The sequence below is a fragment of the Oncorhynchus mykiss genome, chromosome 21 (genome assembly GCF_013265735.2).
Source record: "Oncorhynchus mykiss isolate Arlee chromosome 21, USDA_OmykA_1.1, whole genome shotgun sequence".
In the NCBI taxonomy this organism is placed as follows: Eukaryota; Metazoa; Chordata; class Actinopteri; order Salmoniformes; family Salmonidae; genus Oncorhynchus; species Oncorhynchus mykiss.
Window position 1 is genome coordinate 50470803 of NC_048585.1, and position 24972 is coordinate 50495774.

At 43.1% G+C, this 24972-nt stretch overlaps 3 protein-coding genes, 1 long non-coding RNA gene and 1 other non-coding gene across 15 annotated transcripts in view; 2 read left to right on the plus strand and 3 right to left on the minus strand.

Moving 5' to 3' along the window:
* Positions 1-1374, minus strand: part of LOC110500643 (DENN domain-containing protein 4C) — a 59121-nt gene extending 57747 nt beyond the window's left edge. Inside the window, exon 1 of the mRNA XM_021578125.2 lies at positions 937-1374. The gene's annotated coding sequence lies outside the window, so the exon portion shown is untranslated. The remainder of the gene's footprint in view (positions 1-936) is intronic.
* Positions 1375-5226: 3852 nt separating this feature from the next.
* On the minus strand, positions 5227-11970 carry LOC110500644 (HAUS augmin-like complex subunit 6). 2 transcript variants are annotated; one of them, XM_021578127.2, is made up of 16 exons: positions 11542-11970; positions 11248-11343; positions 11084-11162; positions 10839-10971; positions 10157-10301; positions 9760-9822; positions 9561-9615; positions 9274-9447; positions 8790-8989; positions 8433-8562; positions 8183-8285; positions 8005-8083; positions 7575-7707; positions 7121-7207; positions 6345-6477; positions 5227-6239 (listed from the first exon to the last, which is right to left on the minus strand). In XM_021578127.2, the coding sequence occupies exons 1-16, from the start codon at positions 11667-11669 to the stop codon at positions 5473-5475; spliced, it is 2505 nt and encodes an 834-aa protein (XP_021433802.2). In that variant the 5' UTR covers positions 11670-11970; the 3' UTR covers positions 5227-5472. The 2 variants fall into 2 exon arrangements, with proteins under 2 accessions (XP_021433802.2, XP_021433803.2); XM_021578128.2 differs by lacking the exon at positions 7121-7207.
* On the minus strand, positions 7805-7935 carry LOC118943015. Its single transcript, XR_005038752.1, has one exon.
* Positions 11040-15299, plus strand: LOC110500645 (tripartite motif-containing protein 16). 4 transcript variants are annotated; one of them, XM_036958114.1, is made up of 7 exons: positions 11040-11298; positions 12236-12865; positions 12989-13084; positions 13293-13526; positions 13763-13922; positions 14040-14099; positions 14215-14744. In XM_036958114.1, the coding sequence occupies exons 2-7, from the start codon at positions 12275-12277 to the stop codon at positions 14742-14744; spliced, it is 1671 nt and encodes a 556-aa protein (XP_036814009.1). In that variant the 5' UTR covers positions 11040-11298; positions 12236-12274. The 4 variants fall into 4 exon arrangements, with proteins under 4 accessions (XP_036814009.1, XP_036814008.1, XP_036814010.1 ...); XM_036958113.1 differs by lacking the exon at positions 11040-11298 and adding an exon at positions 12009-12128; XM_036958115.1 differs by lacking the exon at positions 11040-11298 and having other exon boundaries at positions 12043-12865; positions 13832-13922; positions 14215-15299.
* Positions 15300-18325: 3026 nt separating this feature from the next.
* Positions 18326-23715, plus strand: LOC110500647. 7 transcript variants are annotated; one of them, XR_005038626.1, is made up of 6 exons: positions 18326-18630; positions 20899-21100; positions 21512-21592; positions 21757-21870; positions 22194-23015; positions 23130-23715. It is a non-coding gene; the product is annotated as an uncharacterized LOC110500647 (long non-coding RNA). The 7 variants fall into 7 exon arrangements; XR_005038627.1 differs by having other exon boundaries at positions 22245-23015; XR_002470135.2 differs by having other exon boundaries at positions 22877-23015; positions 23130-23713.
* Positions 23716-24972: the final 1257 nt, after the last annotated feature.

Consider the following 24972-nt stretch of genomic DNA (forward strand, 5'->3'; position numbering starts at 1 on the left):
CGCTTAGAGGTAGGGAGGAAGGAATGACACATTCTGTTTGTCACTGCAGCACCACAGTTGCTTGCTGGCAATCAGTCAAGTGCTGAGCAACATATACTGTATGTGAGCACCTTGGCTTGCAGGAACCTGTAGGTTACAGAGCGTCATTGACAGACATTTAATTCTTAGTCAGGGTCACACGAACGCAGACGGACATTGCAAATTCAGTAACAAAAGTCCACTTAGGCTCAGCCAAAACTGAGGTCCACACTTTGAATGACATGTAGTAGAGAATTATGGAAATACTAGGATACTACAAGTGCTCTCTGCATGTTTTTTTTTTTAGGTCCATTACCACATTTAAAGTTTTCCAGTGGAGAATGGTATTTGTGAAAAACAAGTAAAGGTTCTATTTTTTTTTAAAAAGCAGTTAAAGTATGAGTGGTGGTTGTTTCATTTGATAGTATATTGTTGGAATTGACCTTAAGACTTTCTTGCTGGGAAAGCGAGGCAGATATATCAAAAGACAATGGTTTTGCCTGACAATAGACTACCTGAGTGTTGACACACCCAAGGCCTACAGGAGAACCTCTCTCTCACGGTATAAGGGGCCTAGAGGGGGCGGGGGAAGTATTACGTTCCAACTGTTGCATCGTAGCCTATGGCTTTATTATAAAAGTAGGTCAACATTTGATCACTGAAAACAAAGCATTTCATTCTCAATAAGAGACAGCCCGTCTATGTTGCGTAGTAAAAAAAAACTATTACGCAGACACCGGGCTCTAGCAATACATTCACGCAAAGGATTTCAATTTAAATGTTTGAAACATTGCATTTCGTTACTGCATCATAAAGTAACAGTTTATTAACAAAGTTAAAGCGCATAGAACCCTAACAAAAACAAACTTACTTTAGCTCCCTAACCAGAATAGAGGCAGACAGTGCTGTAATACTTACCAGCTGTTTACAACACTACAAGAGACAATTTTGACATGTAGGCAACTTGCAGCTTTCACCCGCTCGAGTTATTCCGATCCAGTTTTAGATTACAAAACCACCACTGAAGGCACAAAGTGTGCGCACTTCGATAATCCTTGGAAACTTTGTCACACTTGTTCGCTGAGGTATAGCTTGTTCACGACACTCTTATCGGTAGCTGTCGGTGCAAGCAGTCGCCATGTTTGCGTTTGGTCACACTTTAGTGAGCAATTATTTTTATTTTTTTACACCGCTGCATGAGACAGAATGAAACCGCCCAGATAGTGACTGGCACTCAGATGACAAACCCTCTCCGCCTTTTTCCAACCGCCTCTTAAAGCCAGTTTATGCTTGATCTGAAAATGTGGTCGGATGCTTCGTGTGACGCAATTGCGGAGCATCCAGCGGCCAAATCAAGCTCTGTACCGCATCGCCGTGCGCCTATCAAATTGTGTAACAATGCGGAGGGCTCGGTACAGCTGCATTGACATGATTGGTTGACGCTAGGTCGGGGCGGGAGGTCCTGTACAAACACAAACTCACTTCCTTGACAACTTCCTTCACAACAGCTCTTCTCTGCTCCACGAAGCGCAAAAAGTATGTTTGCTTTGACTTCTGCGGCGGCGCATTTACTAAGGCCTATGCCCCTACCCCCATGTGAAATGTAATGCATGATGTCTTGACACCAGAATATTGTAGGCTGCAAATTCAACAGGTGTTATAGAGTGCTATAGTATTTGAATTTTTTTATCATTTAGTGACAATAAATTTGATATACAAGCTCCCTTAGTCAGTTTGGGTGTTATATAGCCAATACTAGGTCTACTGCATAAATAAGCAATTTTTCAAAAATCAAGTAGGCCCATATTTCATGAATTGAAAAGTGAGAGAAATGAGAATTCATCCAAAAATAATCCAATGATTATTCTGGATAACATATAGTTTCCCATGACTAAATGTTCTTACTGATGAGACCCTTAAACCCTTAAGAAGGTGAAATATTTCACTTTTATACATTCCCCAATCGCTAGAAAAATGGGACTGAATTATACTGAACAAACATATAAACAGAACACGTAAAGTGTTGGTCCCATGTTTCATGAGCTGAAATAAGAGATCCAGAAATGTTCCGTACGCACAAAGCTAATTTCTCTCAAATTTTGGACACAAATTTGTTTATATCCCTGTTAGTTAGCATTTCTCCTTTGCAAAGATAATCATCCAACTGACGGGGGGCATATTATTAAGAAGCGGATTAAGCAGCACGATCATTACACAGATGCACCTTGTGCTGGAAACAATAAAAGGCCACTCTAAAATGTGCAGTTTTCGTCAAACACTGTCACAGATGTTTCAAGTTGAGGGAGCGTGCAATTGGCATGCTGACTGCAGGAATGTCCACCAGAGCTATTGCCAGAGAATTTAATGTTAATTTCTCTAACATAAGCCGTCATTTTAGAGAATTTGGCAGTACCTCCAACTGGAAGCTCATCTGCTTGGTCGTCGTCCTCACCAGGGTCTTGACCTGACTGCAGTTCTGCCACGCAACTGAATTCAGTGGGGAAATGCTCATCCAATGGTAAAAAAAGTATCAAATTGTCATACTAAAAGTAAAGATACCTTAACAGAAAATGAAAACAAAGTTATCCAGTAAAATACTTCTTTGATTTTACTCAAGTAGTATTTGGTTTTAAATATATGTAAATGTAATTGCTAAAATATATTTAAGTGTAAAAAATATATATTCCTTAATACACTGAACAAAAACATAAACGCAACATGCAACAATTTCAAAGGTTTTACTGAGTTACAGTTCATATAAGGAAATCAGTCAATTAAAATAAATTCCCTAGGCCCTAATCTATGGATTTCACTTGACTGGGAATACAGATATGCATCTCTTGTAGAACAAGACTTGTTCACAGATACCTCAACAACCACAAAGTAGGGGCGTGGATCAGTAAACCAGTCAGTATCTGGTGTGACCACCATTTGCCTCATGCAGCAGGATACATATAATTTGCATAGTGTTGATCAGGCTGTTGATTGTGGCCAGTAGAATGTTGTCCCACTCCTCTTCAATGGCTGTGTGAAGTTGCTGTTAAATTGGCAGGAACTGCAACACGCTGTTGTTCACGTCAACCCAGAGCATCCCAAACATGCGCAATGGGTGACATGTCTGGTGAGTATGCAGGCCATGGAAAAACTGGGACATCTTAAGCTTTCAGGAATTGTGTACAGATCCTTGCGACATGGGGCTGAACAGCACAACACTGGGCCTCAGGATCTCTATAAAATGCAATTGCGTTCATTGTCCGTACCTAATGCCTGCCCATATTCCGACTGCTGCCATGGGCCACGAGAGTATAGTCTTATTTTAGGGAATACTGTGCCACAAACTGCATTGCTAGTAAAATGCCTGAGCTGACACCCAAACATTTTGACATCTTTGACATCAGCAAATCCCTCGCCCACACCATCTGCCCGGTAGTTGAAACCGGGATTCATCTGTAAACACACTTTTCTGTAGGTGAGCATTTGCCCACTGAAGTCGGTTATGACACCGAACTGTAGTAAGGTCAAGACCCTGGTGAGGACTAGCACGCAGAGGAGTTTTCCTGAAACAGCTTCAGACAGTTTGTGCAGGAATACTTCGGTTGTGCAAACCCACAGTTTCATCACCTGTCCGGGTGGCTGGTCTCAGACGATCCCGCAGGTGAAGAAGCCGGATGTGGAGATCCTGGGCTGGTGTGGTTACATGTGGTGTGTGGTTGTGAGGCCGATTGGACACACTGCCAAATTCTCTAAAACGACATTGCAGGAGGTTTAAGGTTTGAGAAATAAATTCTCTTGCAACAGTTCTGGTGGACATCCCTGCAGTCAGCATGCCAATTGCACGCTTCCTCAAAACTTGAGACATCTGTGGCATTGTGTTGTGACCAAACTGCTCATTTTAGTGTCTATTTATTTCCCCCCCCGCACAAGGTACACCTATGTAATGATCATGCTGTTTAATCAGCTTCTTGATATGCCACACCTGTCAGGTTGGCAACGAACTGCTCACATCCCGGTTACAAAAATTTGTGAAATACATTTTTTTGTGCCTATGGAACATTTGTGATCTATTTCAGCTCATGAAACAAACACCTTACGTGTTTAGATTTTTGTTCCGTGTATTAAGCAAAGCAGACCGCACACTTTTCTTGTGTTCTTACATTTACGGATAGTCAGGGGCACAGACCAACATCATTTAAAAACAAAGCATGTGTTTAGTAGGTCCACCAGATCAGAGTCAGTAGGGATGACCAAGGATGTTCTTCTGTGAATTGGACCATTTTCATGTCCTTTTAAGTATTGGAAATGTAACAAGTACCTTTGTGTGTCAGGGACAATGTATGGAGTAAAAAGTACATTTATTTAGGAATGTGAAGTAAAAGTAGTCCAAAATAAAATTCTGAAGTAGATATCACACAAACACTATGCTCACTGGCATACTGAAGTAGTGTGCTCTTCAATGACTAATCCTGGTTTCAACTGTACCAGGCAGACAGCGTGTATGACGTGTGGGGGAGCGGTTTGCTGATGTCAACTTTGTGAACAGTGCCCCAAGATGGGCAGGTGTAAACTACAGACAAACACAATTGCATTTTATCGATGGGAATTTGAATGCAGAAATACCTTGACAAGATCCTGAAGCCCATTGTCATGCCATTCAGCCACCGCCATCACCATCACCTCATGTTTCAGCATGATAATGCACGGCTCCATGTCGCAAGGATCTGTACACAATTCCTCTAAGCTGAAATTGTCCCAGTTCTTCCATCGCCTGCATACTCAGACATATGACAGCATGTTCCAGTTCTCTCCAATATCCAGCAACTTCGCACAGCCATTGAAGACGAGTGGGACAACATTCCACAGGCCACATTCAAAAGCCTGATCAACTCTGAAGGAGATGTGTTGTGCTGCATGAGGAAAATGGTGGTCACACCAGACACTAATTGGTTCTGATGCACATCCCTATTATTATGTTATTGTATCTGACCAACTGATGCATGTCTGTATCCCAGTTATGTGAAATCCATAGATTAGGGCTTAAGGAAATCAGTCAATTGAAAAAAAAAATGCATTATGAACTGTAACGCAGTAAAATCCTTGAAATTATTGCATCAGTGTAGTTTAGATGATTGAACCCCCAATAACTCCATGCAAGTGTAAACAAGGCCTTTACAAGTCCAGGAACTTAATCCCAAAAAAGATTAACCCTGATTGACATTGGTAACAATTTAATTCATTTAACAATATACAATTCATGTTTGTTTATTCTCACCCATCATGTCATCTTAGACATAAATAATTTAAAAAAAACTTGTTTCCATGTTAGTTTCAGACCATGTTAGATTGGCACACATATGTACAAATATTTTAATTGCATGTGCATTGAAATGAGTTAGCCTTAATTGTGAAAAAGTAAGAAACTAGAAGACTGCTCAGAAAATATATAATGTGGAGACACTACAGGTCGTCTATGGGGGAGAATGTGAACAGTTGCGGGAGGTTATACTGCCCTGTTCTTGGCGGTGAGGGGCTCTCTAGAGTGTCCAGATCCAGGGAAAAGACCTTGTCCGTCACTTCCACTGTGGCTGAGGTCTCCAGTGTTGCTGCCATCAGCCTGTCTCTGGCGTCCAGGGTCCTCTTGTCATGCTGTGAGAGAGAGGGCTCTGGCACCCCCTGGCGGTGGTCCATGAAGGAGGCCTCTCCAAAAGCCTGCTGGATCTTGTCCAAACGCCTGCGTGCATCCAGCAGGGCTGGCTCAGTCTCTGTGGGGAGGAGATAGGGGATGTGGGGGAGGAGCAGCTCTTCCTCCTCAGTGTTGGATATGTCCCTGGAGTTAATGGAGGTCAGGAGGCTGCTGTCGTTGCCCGGCAGCTCGGGAAGTGTCTCCTGATCTATACTGTACTGCTCAGGGAACACCTCTTGGTTGATGCTGAACTGGACCACGTTGTTGTTGCTCAGGCTATTGAGGGCCTCCATGTTGGAGGAGTCCCAGGACAGGGTGGACATGAGGGAAGCCTGCTGGGGGGCTGCAGTACTGCACCCATTGGTGGGATCCAGGCTTGTGCTCAGGGAGGAAAAGTCATGGCCAAGGGAGGCCTCATGTACCTCGCTGAGGGGCATGAGGCACCCACGGATGTTGTCGCAGTCAAATGTAGCAGACAGGCAGGCCTTCTGAGCCTCCCCTTCCTCCACCGCCCTTTGCCAGGAACTCTTCACATCCAAAACTGAGGGGGGGGGGAATGAAAACATTGCTCCTCTGGCCAACAAAAGGCCAAATTGAAGAGAGCATTCTGCCTTTCAAATTACATCAAATAAGGCCCAATACTCACTCAAACTCTCTGGGGTGCGTGGAATCTGCTTCCTGGTGGAGAAAGGGTCTTCGCCAAGAGTATCGAGTATGTCTCCCAGCTCAAGTCCTCGTAAACTTATGTTGCCAGGGCTGGGGGTCACAGCCTCCGCAAACTAAAAACGCACACAAACAGTAAGGAATTGAAAATGTTAATGTTAAGCAACATGGTACAGACAAAACCAGTCATACACAGATCAGTGGGTTAGAACAGAAATTTTCCAATCGTGCTGAGCAGAACCCCTAGTTATTTAGTTACGTTCCAGTGTTCCGACCAGCATTATACAGTTCTGAACCGGTTCAAACCCCCAAAAAGTAATGGTTCAAATAGTTATTTTTTACCATTTAAAATCATCAGTTTTTACATTTAGCCAATCATTAACTCCAGCAATTAGCGTGGACAGAGCAGCTTGCTATGGAACATGTAAGCTAGTTGTTTACATGCTTGATGAACAGTTAAGTGCAGGCACGTGATGTGAGGGTGTGGATAGAGTGAAAGAGGGGTGAACATTGAGGGGGCTTGGCTTGAAGCGCTGAGCATCATGACATGTGAATTGGAATGGTTTAGGCCATTATTAGCATCCTAATTTCACTAAATTATATATTCTCCTCTGTTCCCAAAACCAGTTCCAACCCCTGATGCAGGTATGGATTGTCTGCTCCGTAGCGATTTCACGCAACTCGCCCCGGTCATCAGAGAGCAGGTATGCTATAGGGAGAGCTAGCGACAGTCAGAGCACCCCCATATGGAAACTGTACCCGATTTACTAAGTTGTCCAACTCAGAGTCAAGGATCTGAGCCTTTTTCTTCACTGCAGAAACACGAGGAGTCTTCCTTACACTGGCCTATAAAGAAACAGAATGGTCACATAGGTGATTATCATACCCTGATGAAGACAGTTTGGCTGTTGAAACGTTGGTAATTACATTTTTGCATCCGAGCTCCTAGAGTGTGCGGCTCTTTTATTTTCAAGTTTTCTACTCCGCTAGCCAGCACCTCACCTAAATAGGTGTGCATTTATTTTTCTTCTAGATAACCTATGTGATTAAACATGTACATAAATTAGGGACATATTTTGGTATTCAGGGGTGACTAAAAGGCCAAAAGCCTTTAAATCTAAAAAACAGACTTATAACATTGAATGAGCTAAAAACAAAGCCTTAAAATATATATTTTTAAAGCCAATTAGGACGCCTGTTGCAAATCACCTACCGGCAGGTGGCTTGGTGAGGGAGCTTTGGCAGGGACAGCCAGAGGAGATTCAGAAAGTGCAGGGAGGGGAGTCAGTGGGAAAATGGCCACACTAGGAAGAGATGTAATCATCTCAACAGCTGGAGGGTAGAGGCTGTTAAAAAAAGAGAAAAAAAAGAGACCTGTTATAAAGACATTCTGTGGATCAAATGATGTTGGAAATATGGTTAGAAAAAACAAGACTGGATAACGGTTGTCTGCTCCGTATCTGTCCATTGCGATTTCATTCAACTCGCCCTGGTCATCAGAGAGCAGGTATGCTATAGGGAGGGCTTGTGACGGACAGAGCACAGCTCAGGACTGACCAGGTATCTGCCTCCCAACAACAGAGGAATCAGAATACTAGTTGCCCATTAGCAATGAATGCAAGGCAAGCAGAGTTTTAATATACCTTTTGAGGGTATAATCCATTGTGGTAACGGTCTCCATTGGAACAGAGTCAGTCGCCACAGGCTTCTCCTCAGGAAATTCTAAGTTATGAAACCACCACAAGGTACCACTTGTTAAAATATTCAGTTAAACAATAAAAGCAACTTAGAAGTGGAAATCTTTTGTTTTGCTTTACTCACCGGGTAGATTGGCCGGATACTGAGAGAAGATGCTGGATTTGAAGCTGGCGTCGGTGGCCGGCTCAAAGGACAGAGGAGCCATGGGGAACAGAAAGTCCAGGGCCTAAAGGGAGGGAGAGAGAGAGAGAGAGAGAGAGAGAGAGAGAGTACATCCCTCAGTCAGATTTGAATAGCCCTGGCCTAGGCAGTAGGGGCTGTTGCTGGACAAAGCCATTTAATACATCCATGTCAAACCAGAAAAGGCACTTACAGGATCCTTGTTGAGGAACGAGGTCAGCGGCGTGCGTTTCAAACAGTCCGCCCACTTCCGGTCCCACTCCGCCTCCAACTTTCTGATGAGGCTCTTCACCTCGGGAATTTCTTCCTTTGAAATCCTCTTCCTGTAAAGAGAGACAGTGGGATGCAGTGATGCCAGAGAGAACCGAGCTTGACAGTTTAAAATAGCTATTAATACTGTCCAAGATGGATTTAAATTGCTGCGGTCTTGTGTTACAAGACAACGAATTACAAACATGTTAAATGCTGCTACGCAATTCAACCAGTAATACATAAACTGGGTAGTAGTTCCCCAACAAGCAAGCCTCTGCAATAGCAGTTTGTAGCCCACCTCATGACTCGGAGATCCTCCATGGCACGGGCCATCTGTAGGTTCCTCTCCTGCAGGTGAAAAGGGTGGAGCTGGGCAATGGGGGTGTGTCCTGCCACCCGGGTCCTTTCCTCCCCTAGGAGGACCAGAGCCTGGTGGAGCAGCTCCAGCATACAGAGGATGTTCAGCTGGCCTGCCTCGTAAACACTGCCCACACTCGACTGGCGAACACACAGAACTTACTTAGTGATAAACACTAGAGCAGTACCCACAGCACTCAGAAAGTTCCACTTATTTGTAGCATTTCCAGTACTAGCATACCTGATTCAATCAGTTAACTAAATTACCATTTATTAGTTTCATCGGTTGTGCTAGCTCTGGAACATAAACATGTGGAACAGCTGGGGTTACTTGAGAGATTTGGGAAACATTGCACTGACATATGGACTAGGTTCCAAATGCACCATCACCCGCTAAGCTAAAAAGGCCTTTTTGCACATCTCACCAGGTGGGATAACTGCTCTATCTGCTCTAGCAGAACCCGGGGGATTTTGAGGGCAAGGTCCGTCCCATCCATGGTGTACTGGTCCACATCTCCCCTGATGACACTCTCCACCACCCGCCGCTCCTCCTCCAGGGTGGACAGCACTCCGTCCATGAATGACCACAAGGAGCGCACCTTGGGTGTGTTCAGAGGTGAAATGGTCAGACTATTGCACATAGAAATGTTATGAATGTCCATTTCTAATCATGTTATACAAACTATAAGTCATTTATAAAATGAAGGAAAACCTTCTGAATCTTGTCAGCTTGAGGGGTTCCCTCCTGTTCAACTTTCTTGTGACGCCTGCGCAGGGGAAATACATTTATTTTACCAGCTGCCATTGATTATTAGCACTCGGTGTATGTTTGATACAAAAAAAATTACATCTCAACTACAGTCCCAAAAAATATATACTTAAAAAAAGGGTAGATGGAGACTCATACATACTTATGCAAATCATCATACTTTGCATCTTCAGCCCTCCAATCTCTCAAAGACTTCACTCGAGACCTACAAGCGAGAACAGATGTAGAATGGCCAAAACAAGGCACATTTGAAAAGAAACAGTTGACTGGCAAAGGCAAGACATTCACCTCAGGGCATACAAACTCCAAACCTCTGTGACCACCTGTTTTACGAGGGTGGCTTGATGATTGCCTGCTCATCATTTGCACCTGTGCTAATTAGCCAGAATCACAACACACCTAACCAATTAAATTATATATATATTTTTTTATCTAACCGAATTGGTCTCAAATGTTTAGACACTTATAGGCATTGTAAAACACCAGTGTATCTACAAACACATCCAATGCCTGTGGTTTGTGTAGTAGCCATGACTTACTGGGCCTGTCTCTGGTACTCCTGCAGCATCAGGTCCTGTTCCACAGCTCCTCTCAGGAATCTGGTCTTGACCAGCTGAAACCGCTTCAGCGCCATTTCCACAGAAGAGGCAGGGGCTGCCGCTGCCTCTGGGACCCATGTGCCATCTAACACACATTGGCTGCGTTCACACAGGCAGCCCAATTCTGATATATTTTTTCACTAAATCGGTCTTTGACCAATCACAGACCATTCATATCAGTTTTTTCTCTTCTTCCAGAGCTCATCTGATATCAGAATTGGGCTGACTGAAAATACCCACTAGCTAGGTTTCCATCCAATTGTTGACAAAGTGATTATTGTAAAATATGCCAATTTTCCCACCAGAGATGTTTCCATCAAAATTACTTCTTGCGGATAAAAAAAAATATTTAAAAAAAGTCTGTGCGTGATGACGTAGTGCACATAAAATAACTTTGCAGTCAAATCCCCATGTACCAAAAAAAAATAGTTAAATTGGTTCACATTTAACTCTACCGATGGTTGTCACAACAAAAAAGTGTGTTATATAGCAAATATGCCCACTGTTAATGGCACGTGCACTCTAACAATTTAATCCATTTTAGAATAAGGCTGTAACATAACAAAATGTGGAAAAGTCAAGGTCTGAATACTTTCCGAATGCACTGTATAGGTCTTACTACCTGTTGAAAATGTCTTCATCTCATGCAACATGACATGATTGGCTAGATGGAGCATAAGGTTGACGAACTTGGGTCCACCAGGCGAGAGGAATAGTGACGCCACCACTTTGGGAACTGTGCTCCCCTGCTCATCCTGAAAGCACAGATAATGTTCAAATACTTTAGACCTGTTGACCAGACAGTAGTCTGCTGCAACAAGTAGGTCAAATCGTGCACATCTGAAAGAAGACATGTCAAATCCTTACCATTAGATCTCGCAGCCAAGCACAGGTCACCTTACGGAATTCGGCATCTGCTTTGTGGTCCAACACTGGCCAGCAATGCCTGCATACAAGACCCAGCATTTTACATGATTGCAAAAAATGACAAATGTGTGAAAAGAAACAAGCCGGGACTGGGACCTTCATACCTGTATGCATCGTGGAAGCGTGCGGGGTTGAGTTTTTCTAACAGGAAATTGGTAACTATGTAGAATGCGTCCTTGTTTGGTTTGTCAAACATATTGCTGTTGGTGAGAAACTGGTGTCAAAACAGGCTTCTGACTGAGCTGAGAGAATCGAGTCGTTCTACCTATGCCTATTATTTTTATTGTCATGTCATCGCCAGTTTGTCTCACTGGATTGAAACAGGGTTGCAAGACTGATGTTGATACTGTCAACGCTAACTGTTAACGTTAGCTGTTACCACAACAATCAATACTTACGGTCCAAGAATGATGTGTTTAACATTGGCTTTGCTGGCTCCTGATGATGCTGCGACTTCGGGTTGAAATCCAAGACCCACAAGAGACCACCACAGATATTTACCGTTCGTTCTCTGAAGAGTCGACATTCTTCCAGCAAGCTGACAGTTTTGAGATCTAAAAGTGATCTAACTGCTAGCTAGCAGAAGACTGAAACATACGATGCAACTAAATTAACGGTAGCTAACTAAATTGTCTAGCTAGTTGACGTTAGTTGGGCAGAAAGCGAACATAGCTAGCGATAGTAACTAACGTTACCGTCGTCGAATTCCAACAAATGATACAAATACAATTGCCGTAAAAAATAAAGCATGTACACCATACATATGTAGTTAATCGACATTACGCATGCCAACTTCGATGAATGTCTTCTTCAAACCGCCAAATATTTCAAGAAGAAAATAATTAGCCGGATGCTGATCTGCATACTTCCTGTGTTGCGCATAATTTTGTCCCCTACAGATCTCGGATTGATCCTTCGCTGCTAGTCGATTCAACAATAAGAACCACATTTGAATTGTCATATCTTGAATTGATCATCACGACTGGTAAAATGTGTATTATTGAATTGGAATTAGACTAGTTCAACTAGGTGGCTGTGATATATTTTAATCGTCTAGCTGTCTAGATTAATTCACGTTTTGTTTGTATGTAGCATTACTGCCGGGGTGTGTCTTTGTGAGTGATCGGTGAAATGGCTGAGCAGGGAGTTCTCCTGGACCAGGGCCAGTTCTGCTGCTCTATCTGCCTGGATTTACTGAAAGAGCCGGTCACTATCAACTGTGGACACAGTTACTGTAGCAACTGTATTGAGGACTCCTGGGATAAGGATGACCCAACGGGTGTCTACAGCTGTCCCCAGTGTAGACATACCTTCTCCCCAAGGCCTGCTCTGATGAAGAATAGCCTGCTAGCCATGGTGGTCGGGAACATGAAGAAGACAGGGCTCCAGGCTACTTCTCCTACTCTGTGCTTTGCTGGACCTGGAGATGTGGAATGTGATTTCTGCAATGGGAGGAAGCAGAAAGCTCTCAAGTCATGTCTGGTGTGTCTAGCCTCTTACTGCGAGACTCATCTCCAGCCTCACTATAATGTAGCTCCATTGATGAAGCACAAGCTGGTCAAAGCCACCACACAATTACAGGACAATATCTGCTCTCATCATGACAAACTGATGGAGATTTTCTGCCGGACCGACCAGCAGTGTATCTGTTATCTGTGTACCATGGATGAACATAAAGGCCATGATACAGTCTCAATCACTGCAGAAAAGACTGAGAAACAGGTGAGAATCGGAGCTAATCTTAGTTATTGTGATGAAAACAACATGGCAAAAAAACATCACATGTAGATAGGCATATTATGCAGATTTGCCATGTAGCTCAATAAAGTGTTTTTTTGTCCACAGAAGCAGATAGGGACAAGTCAGCAGAAGGTCAACCAGAGAGTCCAGGAGAGGGAGAAAGAGTTGAAGGAACTGCAACAGGCTGTGGAGTTTCTCAGCGTGAGTATTGACCAGAGGAGATTAACCATGTCATCTTTGTTGCAGTCGTGTTGGGCAGATCATATGATCCCAAACCGCCTGGAGAAGCGTTTGATATCTCAGGAACCACAATGATATGATATTGCAATCTTCTGAGGCTCCAAGTCAGAGAAATAGAATATACTTTTTAACATGAAGCCATCTCTTGTCTACATTTGTGTTTTAACAGCGCTCTGCACAGGCAGCAGTGGAAGAAAGTGAGAGGATCTTTACAGAGTTGATTGACTCCATCGAGAGAAGGCGCTCGGAGATGAAGGAACTGATCGTAGCCCAGGAGAATTCAGCTGTGAGTCAAGCTGAAGCCCTCATGGAGCGTTTGGAGCAGGAGATCACTGAGCTGAAGAGGAGAGAGTTTGAGCTGGAAAAGCTGACACACACAGAGGATCACATCCATTTCCTGGAGGTAGCTTCACTGAGTGACCATCTGTCTGTTATTGCAAAAGGAACTCGTTATTCTGGGGTGGGTTTACCAAAGCCTTTGTAGCTAGCTAAAGTAGTGAGTAGTATGTTATTTATATAGTTAGCGGACTTCTACTTATGTCTCTCGTAGAGAGGCAAAGTGCTTCATTTTAGGAATTTGTTAGTTCACACAGAAGATTGACTGTCAAACATCCATACAAATAAATTCTCTCTCTGCAGAGTTATCAGTCTCTCGCCAGTCCCAGTGTATTTTCAGACTTGCCCACCATCGACGTCTGTCCTCTTCAGTACTTTGAGGATGTGAGTGAGGCTGTGTCTAACCTGAGAGAGAAACTGGAGGGTATCTTGAAGAGAGAATGGTGCAGAATCTCCACCAGAGGTAGGTTAGAAAGTAGAGTTCCATCTGCATACTTTGATGACATTGAAGTTCTAACCTACACTGCATTATATTGTCTAATCATAACACTCTTTCACTGTGTGTGAATGTGCGTTTCAGTGAATCTAGTGGATGTTCTACACCCACCCGAGCCCAAGACCAGAGCCGACTTCTTACAATGTGAGTCCAATTGCTAACAGTTGTATTTTCAATGGTACTCGCCACAAACCCTGAGATACAAGTAAAGAGGGGGACTCATATCATATTTTTATTTCTTAAATTTCTCTTCCCTCAGATTCATGTCGGCTCACCCTGGACGCAAACACGTTATACAGACAACTCTTTCTGTCTGAGCGGAACAGAAAGGTGAAACTGAAGCGCAAAGGCTACTCCTACCACAGTAGTCCAGACAGATTCACTCAATTGTGTCAGGTGCTGTGCAGGGAAGGTCTGTCTGGGCGCTGTTACTGGGAGGTGGAGTGGAGTGGGTGGAAGATTTATGCAGGAGTTTCGTATAAAGACATCAGCCGATCTGGGCCTGCAGATGATTGTCAATTTGGACACAATGACAAGTCCTGGAGTTTAGAGTGCTGTAGTAATGGTTACTTTTTCCGACATAATAATGTAAAGACTGAAGTGGCACGCCCTCAGTCCTCCAGAGTAGGAGTGTACCTGGATCACCAGGCGGGCACTCTGTCCTTCTACAGTGTCTCTGACACAATGACCCTCCTCCACAGTGTCCAGACCAGATTCACGCAGCCCCTCTATCCTGGGTTCTGGCTTCATTGCTTTAAGACCACAGCTGAGTTATGTGAGTTAGACTAGAGTCCTATGTCAGTGATGCTTTACCCTACTATTCAGTGAGTTGTTTATCAGATATAAAACTTTCCTTCTATGAATCTCAGAGGATTGACTCTCACAGATTGAGCTCTCTGTAGTCTAGATAGAATTTGAGGTTATTTTCCCCAAATTGTAGGATGTTTAAAATCAAGTAGTCAAGTTAATCAAATGTCTGTGTTAGTCAGACAATCCATATCACTAGTGAGATTTTACTTCTGAAAGTATGTATTAGGGCAGGCAATACATTGTTTTCAGAATGATCTCTGAACTTGACATGTCTGTGTGTTATTGCGTATTCTATGTCAGCAATTTTTATGTAGGCTACTGTGCATATGTTGCAGTCAGCGTTTTTGCCGGTATATTCAATTTGTATTTATCCTAGAACTCATGTTGCATCATGTTACAGGTCCCCTCGAGGTCCATATTATACCAATAGTTTTTCAATCAACTGAAGTAAGTAGTTTACTGAGCCCTTATTAACTCAATATTAACAATGCTGAAGCAAATGTAAACTGATAAATAAACTGCGTATTTGTTGAACATCTGATTAGCGTACTACTTCTTAAACCTTCAGAGCCTCCTAATGTCACGAGAGCAATCAGTCGTTGGTGTCATATTTACATTTGAGTCATTCAGCAGATTATATTATCCAGAGCGATTTACAGTAGTTTGCCTTGTTTCACAGCCTGAGGAGAACTGGAACCACTCTGGGCCTGCTCCTCAGAAAGGAATCCACCATTTGAGGCTTCAGAACCTACATTCTTTGTAGTTGTTAAATGGTCTTCTGACATAGCTGGTAGATTCCTTTCACTGGCCAGATTACTTGAAAGCTCAGGTGTGCAAGCAGACGTTTGTGCAGATAGACTTCGCTAAAAACTTTAGTTGCTTCTGACTTCAATTCAACACTGGATAATTTCTCAATGGTTGTCATTACAGGAGATCCAAACTTTTTCTCAGAAGGTGAAAGTATGAGGATGTTTGGACTCACCAAGCAGCCAGAGGATACAGTCTCTTTCAGATTGTTTTTCTCTGCTAGGGAGTCTTCCAGAAGACCACCAACACTATCCCTTGAAGCGGGGGAGAAAAAAAAATGGACTTTGTGCGATTTCTCGAAGCACATCCATTGTTCTTTACTCTCCTCCCTGGCATTCTCTGGAGTTGACCATAACAGCCATGACCTCTCCTGTTGACAGTGCAAGGGAAGCCTCAATGTCCACATTCTCCTTAGATGGATTGGTTTTGGCTTGAGAAGCAGCCTGTCCAGTGACTCCAAATTTCCGCAACTTGGCACAGATAAGACACCAGTTTCTGGGCGGCCTGCATGGCATATCGCCTGCCAGTGTCACACAACACTGGTCTTGATTTACCTGAGCTGGAACAGGAGATGATCAGTGAGATGTCAGAGTTCACCTGACTCACGACATCTCTGACCACAGATCTGGTCAATCCAGGTGAGCCAGAAGAGCAGGATTGATCACCCAGCGTTTGGAGAATTGTGGCCTCTGTGATCCCAAAGAGGGCATTCAGAGGATCTGTCAGTCGAGCGTCTCCTCGATGTGCCCTCTGCAACGACGTCTGGGAACTTCAAAACAAACACAAGAATTGATCAATCTTGACTAATGTTTACATATTGATCTCTACAAATAACTACTTTAAATTCACCTAAATCACAATAATTGTAATATTTAGTTCTCTAAAGATGTGGTGTCTGCCTTCTTACTTTACCATAAAAACAGTTGTTCTTTAGCTTTTCATTCTTAGAACTGTCATATGCTAGATTTCAGGGTGAGGATTTCTTCCGCTATATGGGAAACTGTTTTCACTCTATTCCCGTTATATTTTGTTTTAATACAAAAAAAGAGCATGATACTTATTTTTAAGAGGCTGTGGTGTCAAGTGCTTAGTTAGTCAATGTGATAAACTTCAGGTCCAACTTTCTATCAAATAATCACATCAAATGTTGACAGATTAACTTACAGGATTTCTCATGCCCTCCTGAATCACCTCCCACTGCCTGATTAAGACAAGTTAACATGTTCAGTTGTTTTGTAGTGGTCCAGACAGGGTTGTTGTATAAAGAATGGACGCTATTTAAAGATTTTGAGCATACCTATCAGTGAAATTCCTCATGAAATTGATGATGATTGGGAAGCAGACATCCTCTCGGGTAAAGTAGACTCTTCCGTAGTGCCTTCCTCCTGTAAGAGTTGAATTACTGCAGCTCTGTTTTGGTATTTATCTGGATACTGAGCTCTGGGTGAACAGAATGCCACTGAGGAACCTAAAGGACATGAGCTGTTTTGTTTAAAAAAAATGAATCTGAACAACAAAGGGCACACTAACGAAACAGTACACGTACTGGGAAAAGCAATAATTTAATATAGAAAAATATCTAACCTGCTTCAGAAGTGTTCTTGGAACTTGATTTTCTCTTCGTCTTCAAGGAAACAGATTTCAGGTACCACATTAATTATTATCCCTAATGTGTTGCACCAAGTCAATGCAGCCCATTATTTAGCCAATACATAGGCAGATAGTAATTAAAACCTAGCAAAGAACCCAAATGACCAGAGGACTAATCTTACCTTCCTCTCATTCTTCACCTGAACTCTTATTTCTTCACAGTGTTCATCAAAATTAAAGTAAGAGTTTTTTTTATATGCATGAAGCTGTCGAAAGACATAGGCCTGCCTCTTTTTTGTCTGACTTTGAATCAAGTTTGTAAAATGAAACAAGATCGCTTAACTGAGAAGGGAAAAAAAATGACCAAAGGACCAATCCTACCTTGACAGACTTGTCCTTCTCCTTTGGTTGAGTATCTGTTCCTTCACCTCCTTCATCCCTTTCTCCTGATGACTATCTTATAATTCATGTTATAAGCAACTTTTGTTGTTATAATCATCATAGCCTACAGTATATATAGTGTTCATGAAAATTAAGCTTTAGATTTTTTTTTAAATATTTTAATCTGTAGACATTTTATAAACGTTTTGTTGAAAAGACTATAACACAAAGCTGCCAAAATAGACCTAGAGTGTTTTCATCTAACATTGGATCAAGTTTGTAAAATAAAACTTAAAAGCGCAGAATTGTGTCCTAGTTATAGGCTATGCCCTCTAAACAGTCTGAACCGTGGACACAGGTGTTGACCTTTTTGACATCATAATGGTGTAGTTGTGACAATTCCTGGACAGGAATTGAAGTCCATGCAACCATGTCCCATTTAAAATAGCCTACTGTAGTCATAATAACACTTGTGTTGTAGGCATAGGCCCAATAACTGGTTCCACACAGTTAGGCCCATGTGACAATTTCCTTCATCACTTCCAACTTCAAGTCAACCTATTCATAAAAGTTCAACTTGGTCATTGATTTAAAGAAATATTTCTGCTGTCCCTCACTCCCCATTTTGTATGTCTACACACAGGAGGTTGGTGGGACCTTAATTGGGGAGAACGGGCTCATGTTAAGGACTGGAGCGGAACATTTGGAATGGTATCAAATACATCAAACGCATGGTTTCCATTCCATTTGCTCCGTTCCGACCATTATTATGAGCTATTCTCCCCACAGCAGCCTCCTATGCTACGAACCATGTTCGTATTTTGAAGACCTAGCAGTGACTTTGTCACAGGAGTAGGCTTAAAACTTTGATGGTGCTAATTAGTAGGCCTAAACAACAAGCAAATGGCCACGATAGGAGATTCAGCCCCATTCCAGTGGACAGCAACTGAATTGGAATCCCGCAATGTGACGTTCAGCACCACAGTGCAGTACCCAACACTCAGTTAAAGCAAAAAAAGTGGGGCTGCAGTTAAGACGAACGCGCGCGTGTGTGTGTGGGACATGTGCAACCCATAGCTCAAAATGTGTAAGTTCTTATACTTGGGTTATATTTTTTTGAATGTACAATAAATGATACTGTGGGTACTTAGCATAGGCTAGGCGATTCCATTGCAAGACTAGTCTACAAAAGGCACAGTTCAGTCATAGTCTAAGTGAACCAAATCGGTGTATATAGTTATTTTCAGGGGTAGAAATTAGGTTCTCTGAGCAAAGTACAATAAGTGTCAACTATGATTTGCATTAGCCAGAGAAATCAAAAACGTTTGAAATTATGCTGTGTTCAAGACAACTGGGAACTTGTAAATCTCCGGCATCCGACTTCAGTGCATTCAAGGGCTTGTAAACTAAGCATTTCACGGTAAGGTCTACCTACACCTATTGTGTTCGGCGCATGTGACAAATACAATTTGATTCGATTTGATTTGACAACTGGAGCTCTGGGGGAAAAAACAAGCATCCGACTGGGCAAAAAATAAATTGTATGGTCGTCCATGTTGGAATTCCAAGTCGGAAACTCTGGGATCATCCTCTGGCGTCTAGACTTGACAGTTCATGCAGCTTTTGTTTTCTGATAATGGAGTTCTGATCATGGAATTCGGAACACGTCCTGCGTCTACATTTACATTGAAATGTGTCTACCATGTCCACATTGTGTCCGTTCCCGCACTATATTAAAATGCCAATATGGGTTCTAAAAACGGTGGAGTAGGTCAAATATAACACAACAACTGATGGCAGTAGCTAACTACTGTAGCTAAGTAGCCAGCTAACCTCTGTAGCTAGCTAGCAAGCAACGCTAAAGGGCATGAGCTAGCATAACTCTAGCCAAATAAAAAATAGTTTTTCTAAATATTAGCTAGCTGGCTAGAATTTAAGAGGCTGGAAAACACATTCCCCACACGCTAGGAAAGTATTTCCTCCAACTTTATAATGAAAAGTGCTGATGACGTCACCCACTGCATGCACTTTCGGTAGCCTGATTGCATCCAGACAGAGGAGAAACCCGAACACAATGCATCCCTGACCACCACCCGAAGTGGTCAGACAGATCTGAACACAATCAGACCACAACGCAACTTTTTTTGCATCTAGACCTGTATTTTCAATGCAATCTTCTTATTCTGATAGCAGAAGTCCCACGTAAGTGTCAAGTGTAGACAAGACAGGGCTCTGAAATCACTGAAGTCACTATTTGACCTCATTATTTTCTGAGTTTCCAGTTGTCTTGAAAGCATCATATCTATAGACCTAGGCTATATAATTGTGATTCTTATAACTATTGCAATTTATTTTGTTTAATAGTCATAGTTTCTGATAATGAAATGTGTTGGAAGTCGCTTACCTTTTCTTCATCCATATTTGTGTTTAATTGCACATGTGACTTTCCGTTGTCTGATGTAATCGATTATGATGGACAGTAGGAAAAACTCCTTCTGGACATATTAAAATGTCATGTATGTTGTACATGACGTTATAGATGTGTGTGTGTTGATGAGGCCCAATAATTGCTACCTAACACTTATAATAACGTTTTGTCTAAGCATCTATACGAATGGTGTGCTGGTATTTAAATAAAAACAACAACATATGTTTAAATATTGCCAAACAAGATAATATCCACATGACCTTACTTCAACCGATAAGAAAAAGCAAAAAGCTAAAGAGAGGAATTCACAAACTATTGAGACGTAACCCCGTTTCCAAAGGTTTATGTCTCCAGTGCTTTCCTTTAGTTTACGTGACACACCAGAGAGGGGTCACAACACATTCATTCAGTGAGCTAAAGGCAAATGTAAAGCTCTGCTCCATACCACGGGGAAAAAAATGTGCGTGGCAAAAAATAAGAATTAAGAAGAAATATCCGACATCCGAAGAATATAAAGCAGTTAGTTAGCTAAATGGTTGTGAGAAGCTAAGCCAAGTAGTTCAGAAAATATTCAAACCCTATCTCATGGCGAAATATTGTTTACTGGCCAGGACAGCTTGCCGTGATATTTTGTTGACAATCAATGCATAACATTTAAGACGTTAAAACCACGTTTTGCCGCACCTGCTAGCTAGCTAATTGGAAAGTTCCCCAAGTGAGTGAGGAAATGGACCCTACATCAAGATTTTCAGGTTTGTTGAATTGTTGTTTTATTAATGTAGAAATAGCTAGCTAGCTAAAGAGAGAATGTAAGGACCGACATTGTACTTTCAAACATATAACAACATTGTTTACAACAAATTGTAGACACACCAAAACAGTGGAGTGTACTGACAGGAGCTGCCTAACTTCCACCTCTGATAACAGGTGCTGATCTCCCTCTATCCTCCCTACATCTCCTGGTGCCACCACTACATCTGAAGTCTGCTTTCATGTGGCAAGTGGCTCAGCAGCATGACATGATGCAGTATGGGAAGCTGGAGGAGTTTGTGACTGGTAACTAGAGATGGTTCCGGAGCTGCTGACCTTAAGGCAGAGGGTCCATCTCATCCTGGGACTGAGAGCGAGGGTGAGATGGGTGGAAGTGTTTAGGGTGGAGAATGGTGTAGGGTCGGGGGTGAAATTCAGACTTTTGTTCGCCCCTGGATCTCAGACATGGGATCGCTCTCGTCACAATTTCCTGAAAGCCTTGTATTCACTCCTTATCAGTTACATATTTGACTCCTCAGTTTGTCTCCTCAGTATATAAAATGCATACATCTCCTGTTTCAGCTGGTTCTTGAATTTTGTGGTGGTGTGTAGTCTAACCCAGCTGGGTACAAAACCATCCAGCCCCACCTAGACAGAATCCATTCATGCACAATGCGTGAGGTGGTACTTAACCTGCAATATGTGTAACACACACCAGTCTGTTAAAGGCAAGTCTGCTTTACCTAGTTGCAGATGTTTGCAATTGTTTTGTGTGTGATTGCATATTCAGAGCAAAGATAAAGAAGTGGAGGCATCAACAGATAAAGAAGTGGAGTTGGTCCAAACACTGCTAGAAGAGGGAACACTTCAGGTGAGATAATATCTAATGTCTAGATCATGTCACAAATCCTTGCTTCAAAGGACTAGAATGACCTTGAGGGGAATATTGAGTATGATTTGACTACTACTTACGGTATGCCTGGGTTTAAACTACATAATGACTCTATCTCTGTGTTGGAGGTGTTCCCTGTGCAGTACAGCTCTAGGTATGATACAGCGCTGCAGATACTGGTGTGGCAGTTCTTTGACAGACTGGAGGAGATGCTGCCAGTGCTCAACTTTACACAGTACTGATGCCACTCACAGGAGGTTGGTGACACCATAATTGGAGAGGACTGGCTCGTGGTAATGGCTGGAGCAGAATAAGTGCAATGGTATCAAACAGGGTTTCCATGTGTCTGATGCTATTCAATTTAATCCGTTCCAGACATTATTATAAACCGTCCTCCCCTCAGCAACCTCCACCCTATTAGATCATCTAAAACATGTCGACATTCATTTGTAAACTTGCTTGACATGTAGGTAAAAAATATATATTTTTAAATGGCCCCTCCACGAATGAATAAACATCCGTAAGTATCAACAGAGGAGGGGTCCTGTGGGATTGGGCTGTGTTTTTCTCCATTCTTCAGGCATGCTTATGTAACCGGTGTGAAGGGGGTGACTGTTGTCGACGTGTGCAGGGGGTCCCTGGTTCAGGCCCTGGTTGGAGCGAGGAGAGGTCCCTGGTTCAGGCCCTGGTTGGAGCGAGGAGAGGTCCCTGGTTCAGGCCCTGGTTGGGGCGAGAAGAGGGCCCTGGTTGGAGTGGGCCCTGGTTTGGGCGAGGAGAGGTCCCTGGTTCAGGAGCTGGTTGGGGCGAGGTGCGGGCCCTGGTTGGGGCGAGGAGCGGGCCCTGGTTGGGGCGAGGAGCGTGCCCTGGTTGGGGCGAGGAGCTGGACCTGGTTGGGGCGAGTAGCAGGCCCTGCTTGGGGTGAGGGGAAGGCCCTGGTTCTGGCCCTGGTTTGGACGAGTAGAGGTCCCTGGTTTGGGAGAGGAGAGGTCTCTGGTTGGGGTGAGGAGAGTTCCCTGGTTCGGGCCCTGGTTGGGGCGAGGACAGGGCCCTGGTTGGGGAGAGGAGCGGGCCCTGGTTGGGACGAGGACAGGGCCGTGGTGCGGGCCCTGGTTCTGGCCCTGGTTGGGGCGATGGGAGGGCCCTGGTTGGGAAAGGGCCCTGGTGCGGGCCCTTGTTGGGGCGAGGGGAGGGCCCTGGTGTGGGACCAGGTTGGGGTGAGTGGAGAGATAGAAGCTGTTCTACTTATTATTCTCTCCCTCTCAGACAGCATCTATTCTCAACCTGACCCCTACTGATCTGGAGGAGTGTGAGCAGTCTGTCTCTGTCTCTGACCCTGACCCTGACCCAGAGCATCTGAAGACACTGCTGCAGAATCATAGACATCCTGGGCACCTTAAAGAAGGTAAGGAATCCTTCAGGTGATCTACTTGAACTTCACCTCTGTGGTAAATGCTTGTGGGGGATTCTCCTGAAAGAGAATAGCTTTAGTAAGCCGGTTGGATTCTCTCTTTTCCAGATGTTCTCTTCTACGATTCTGATACCATCCTGTCCACATTGTTCCTCCTCGTTCCCTCACTGGAGTCTAAACCGACCCAGAGAGGTGGAGGAAAGGGCAGGGTGAAGACAGTGATGTGACGACAGAAGGGGGGAAGAACAAGGCTGGTGAGAAGGGACAGCAAGAAGTCAGCGGGGAAGATGAAGACACCAATGAGGAAAGTGATGAGGACACTAAAAGACTGGAAGAGGCTGGGAACTCTGGGCAGCAGAAACGGCCATCATCAGGGGCCGTCAATGGTATTGAGATTAAGGACAGAATACTTTGCATAGATACTGAGTATACAAAACATTTAAGAACACCTGACTGACCTATGAAAAAAGCTATGATTTCTTATTGATGTCACTTGTTAAATCCACTTCCATCACTGTAGATAAAGGGGAGACGGGTTAACTTATTTGGGACTTGGGGGCAGTATTGAGTAGCTTGGATGAATAAGGTGCCCAGAGTAAACTTGCTATTCAGGCCCAGTTGCTAATATCTGCATATTATTGGTATATTTGGATAGAAAACATTCTGTAGTTCCTAAAACTGTTTGAATGATGTCTATGAGTATAACAGAACTCATATGGCAGGCAAAAACCTGAGAAAAAAATCCAACCAGGAAGTGGGAAATCTGAGGTTTGTAGTTTTTCAACTCGTGCCCTATTGAAGATACAGTGGTCATATTGCACTTCCTAAGGCTTCCACTAGATGTCAACAGTCTTTATAACCTTGTTTGAGGCTTCCACTGTGAAGTGGGGGCTCATAAGGGCTGTTTGAGCCAGGTGTCTGGCTGAGTGCCATGAGCTCATGACGCGCATTCACGTGAGAGTTAGCTTCTGCTCCATTGCTTTTCTACAGACAAAGGAATTCTCCGGTTGGAACATTATTGAAGATTTATGATAAAAACATCCTAAAGAATGATTCTATATTTTTTGTTTGACATGTTTCTACGAACTGTAGTATAACTTTTCGTCTGAACTTTCGCATGGACTTGCCTGCGCGTCGTGATTTTGGATTGTGTACTATACGCGCAAACAAAAAGGAGTTATTTGGACATAAATGAGGGACTTTATCAAACAAATCAAACATTTATTGTGGAACTGGGATTCCTGGGAGTGCATTCTGATGATCATCAAATGTAAGTGAATATTTATAATGCTATTTCTGACTTCTGTTGACTGCACAACATGGCGGATATCTATTTGGCTGTTTTGTTGTCTGAGTGCTGTACTCAGATTATTGCATGATGTGCTTTTTCGGTTAAGCTTTTTTGAAATCTGACAGAGCGGTTGCATTAAGGAGAAGTATATCTCAAGTTCCATGTATAACACTTTCATCAACATTTATGATGAGTATTTCTGTAAATTGATGTGGCTCTGTAAAATCACCAGATGTTTATTTAAAAAAAAAAAATTTAACTACTGAAAACGCGCAATATGACCTTTATCAAACAAAACATAAATTTATTGTGTAACATGAAGTCCAATGAGTGTCATCTGATGAAGATGCCCCATGGACCTCCCGGTCACAGCCGGCTGCGACAGAGCCTGGGCTCGAACCCAGAGTCTCTGGTGGCACAGAGACTCTGGGAGGCAGTGCCTTACACCCGGGAGGCCCTCTAGAACTATAGTTTGACCACGGAACGTGACTTGACAGAACCACCATATCATATACAGTTGAAGTCGGAAGTTTACATACACTTAGGTTGGAGTCATTAAAACTTGTTTTTCAACCACTCCACACATTTCTTGGCAAGTCAGTTAGGACATCTACTTTGTGCATGACACAAGTAATGTTTCCAACAATTGTTTACAGACAG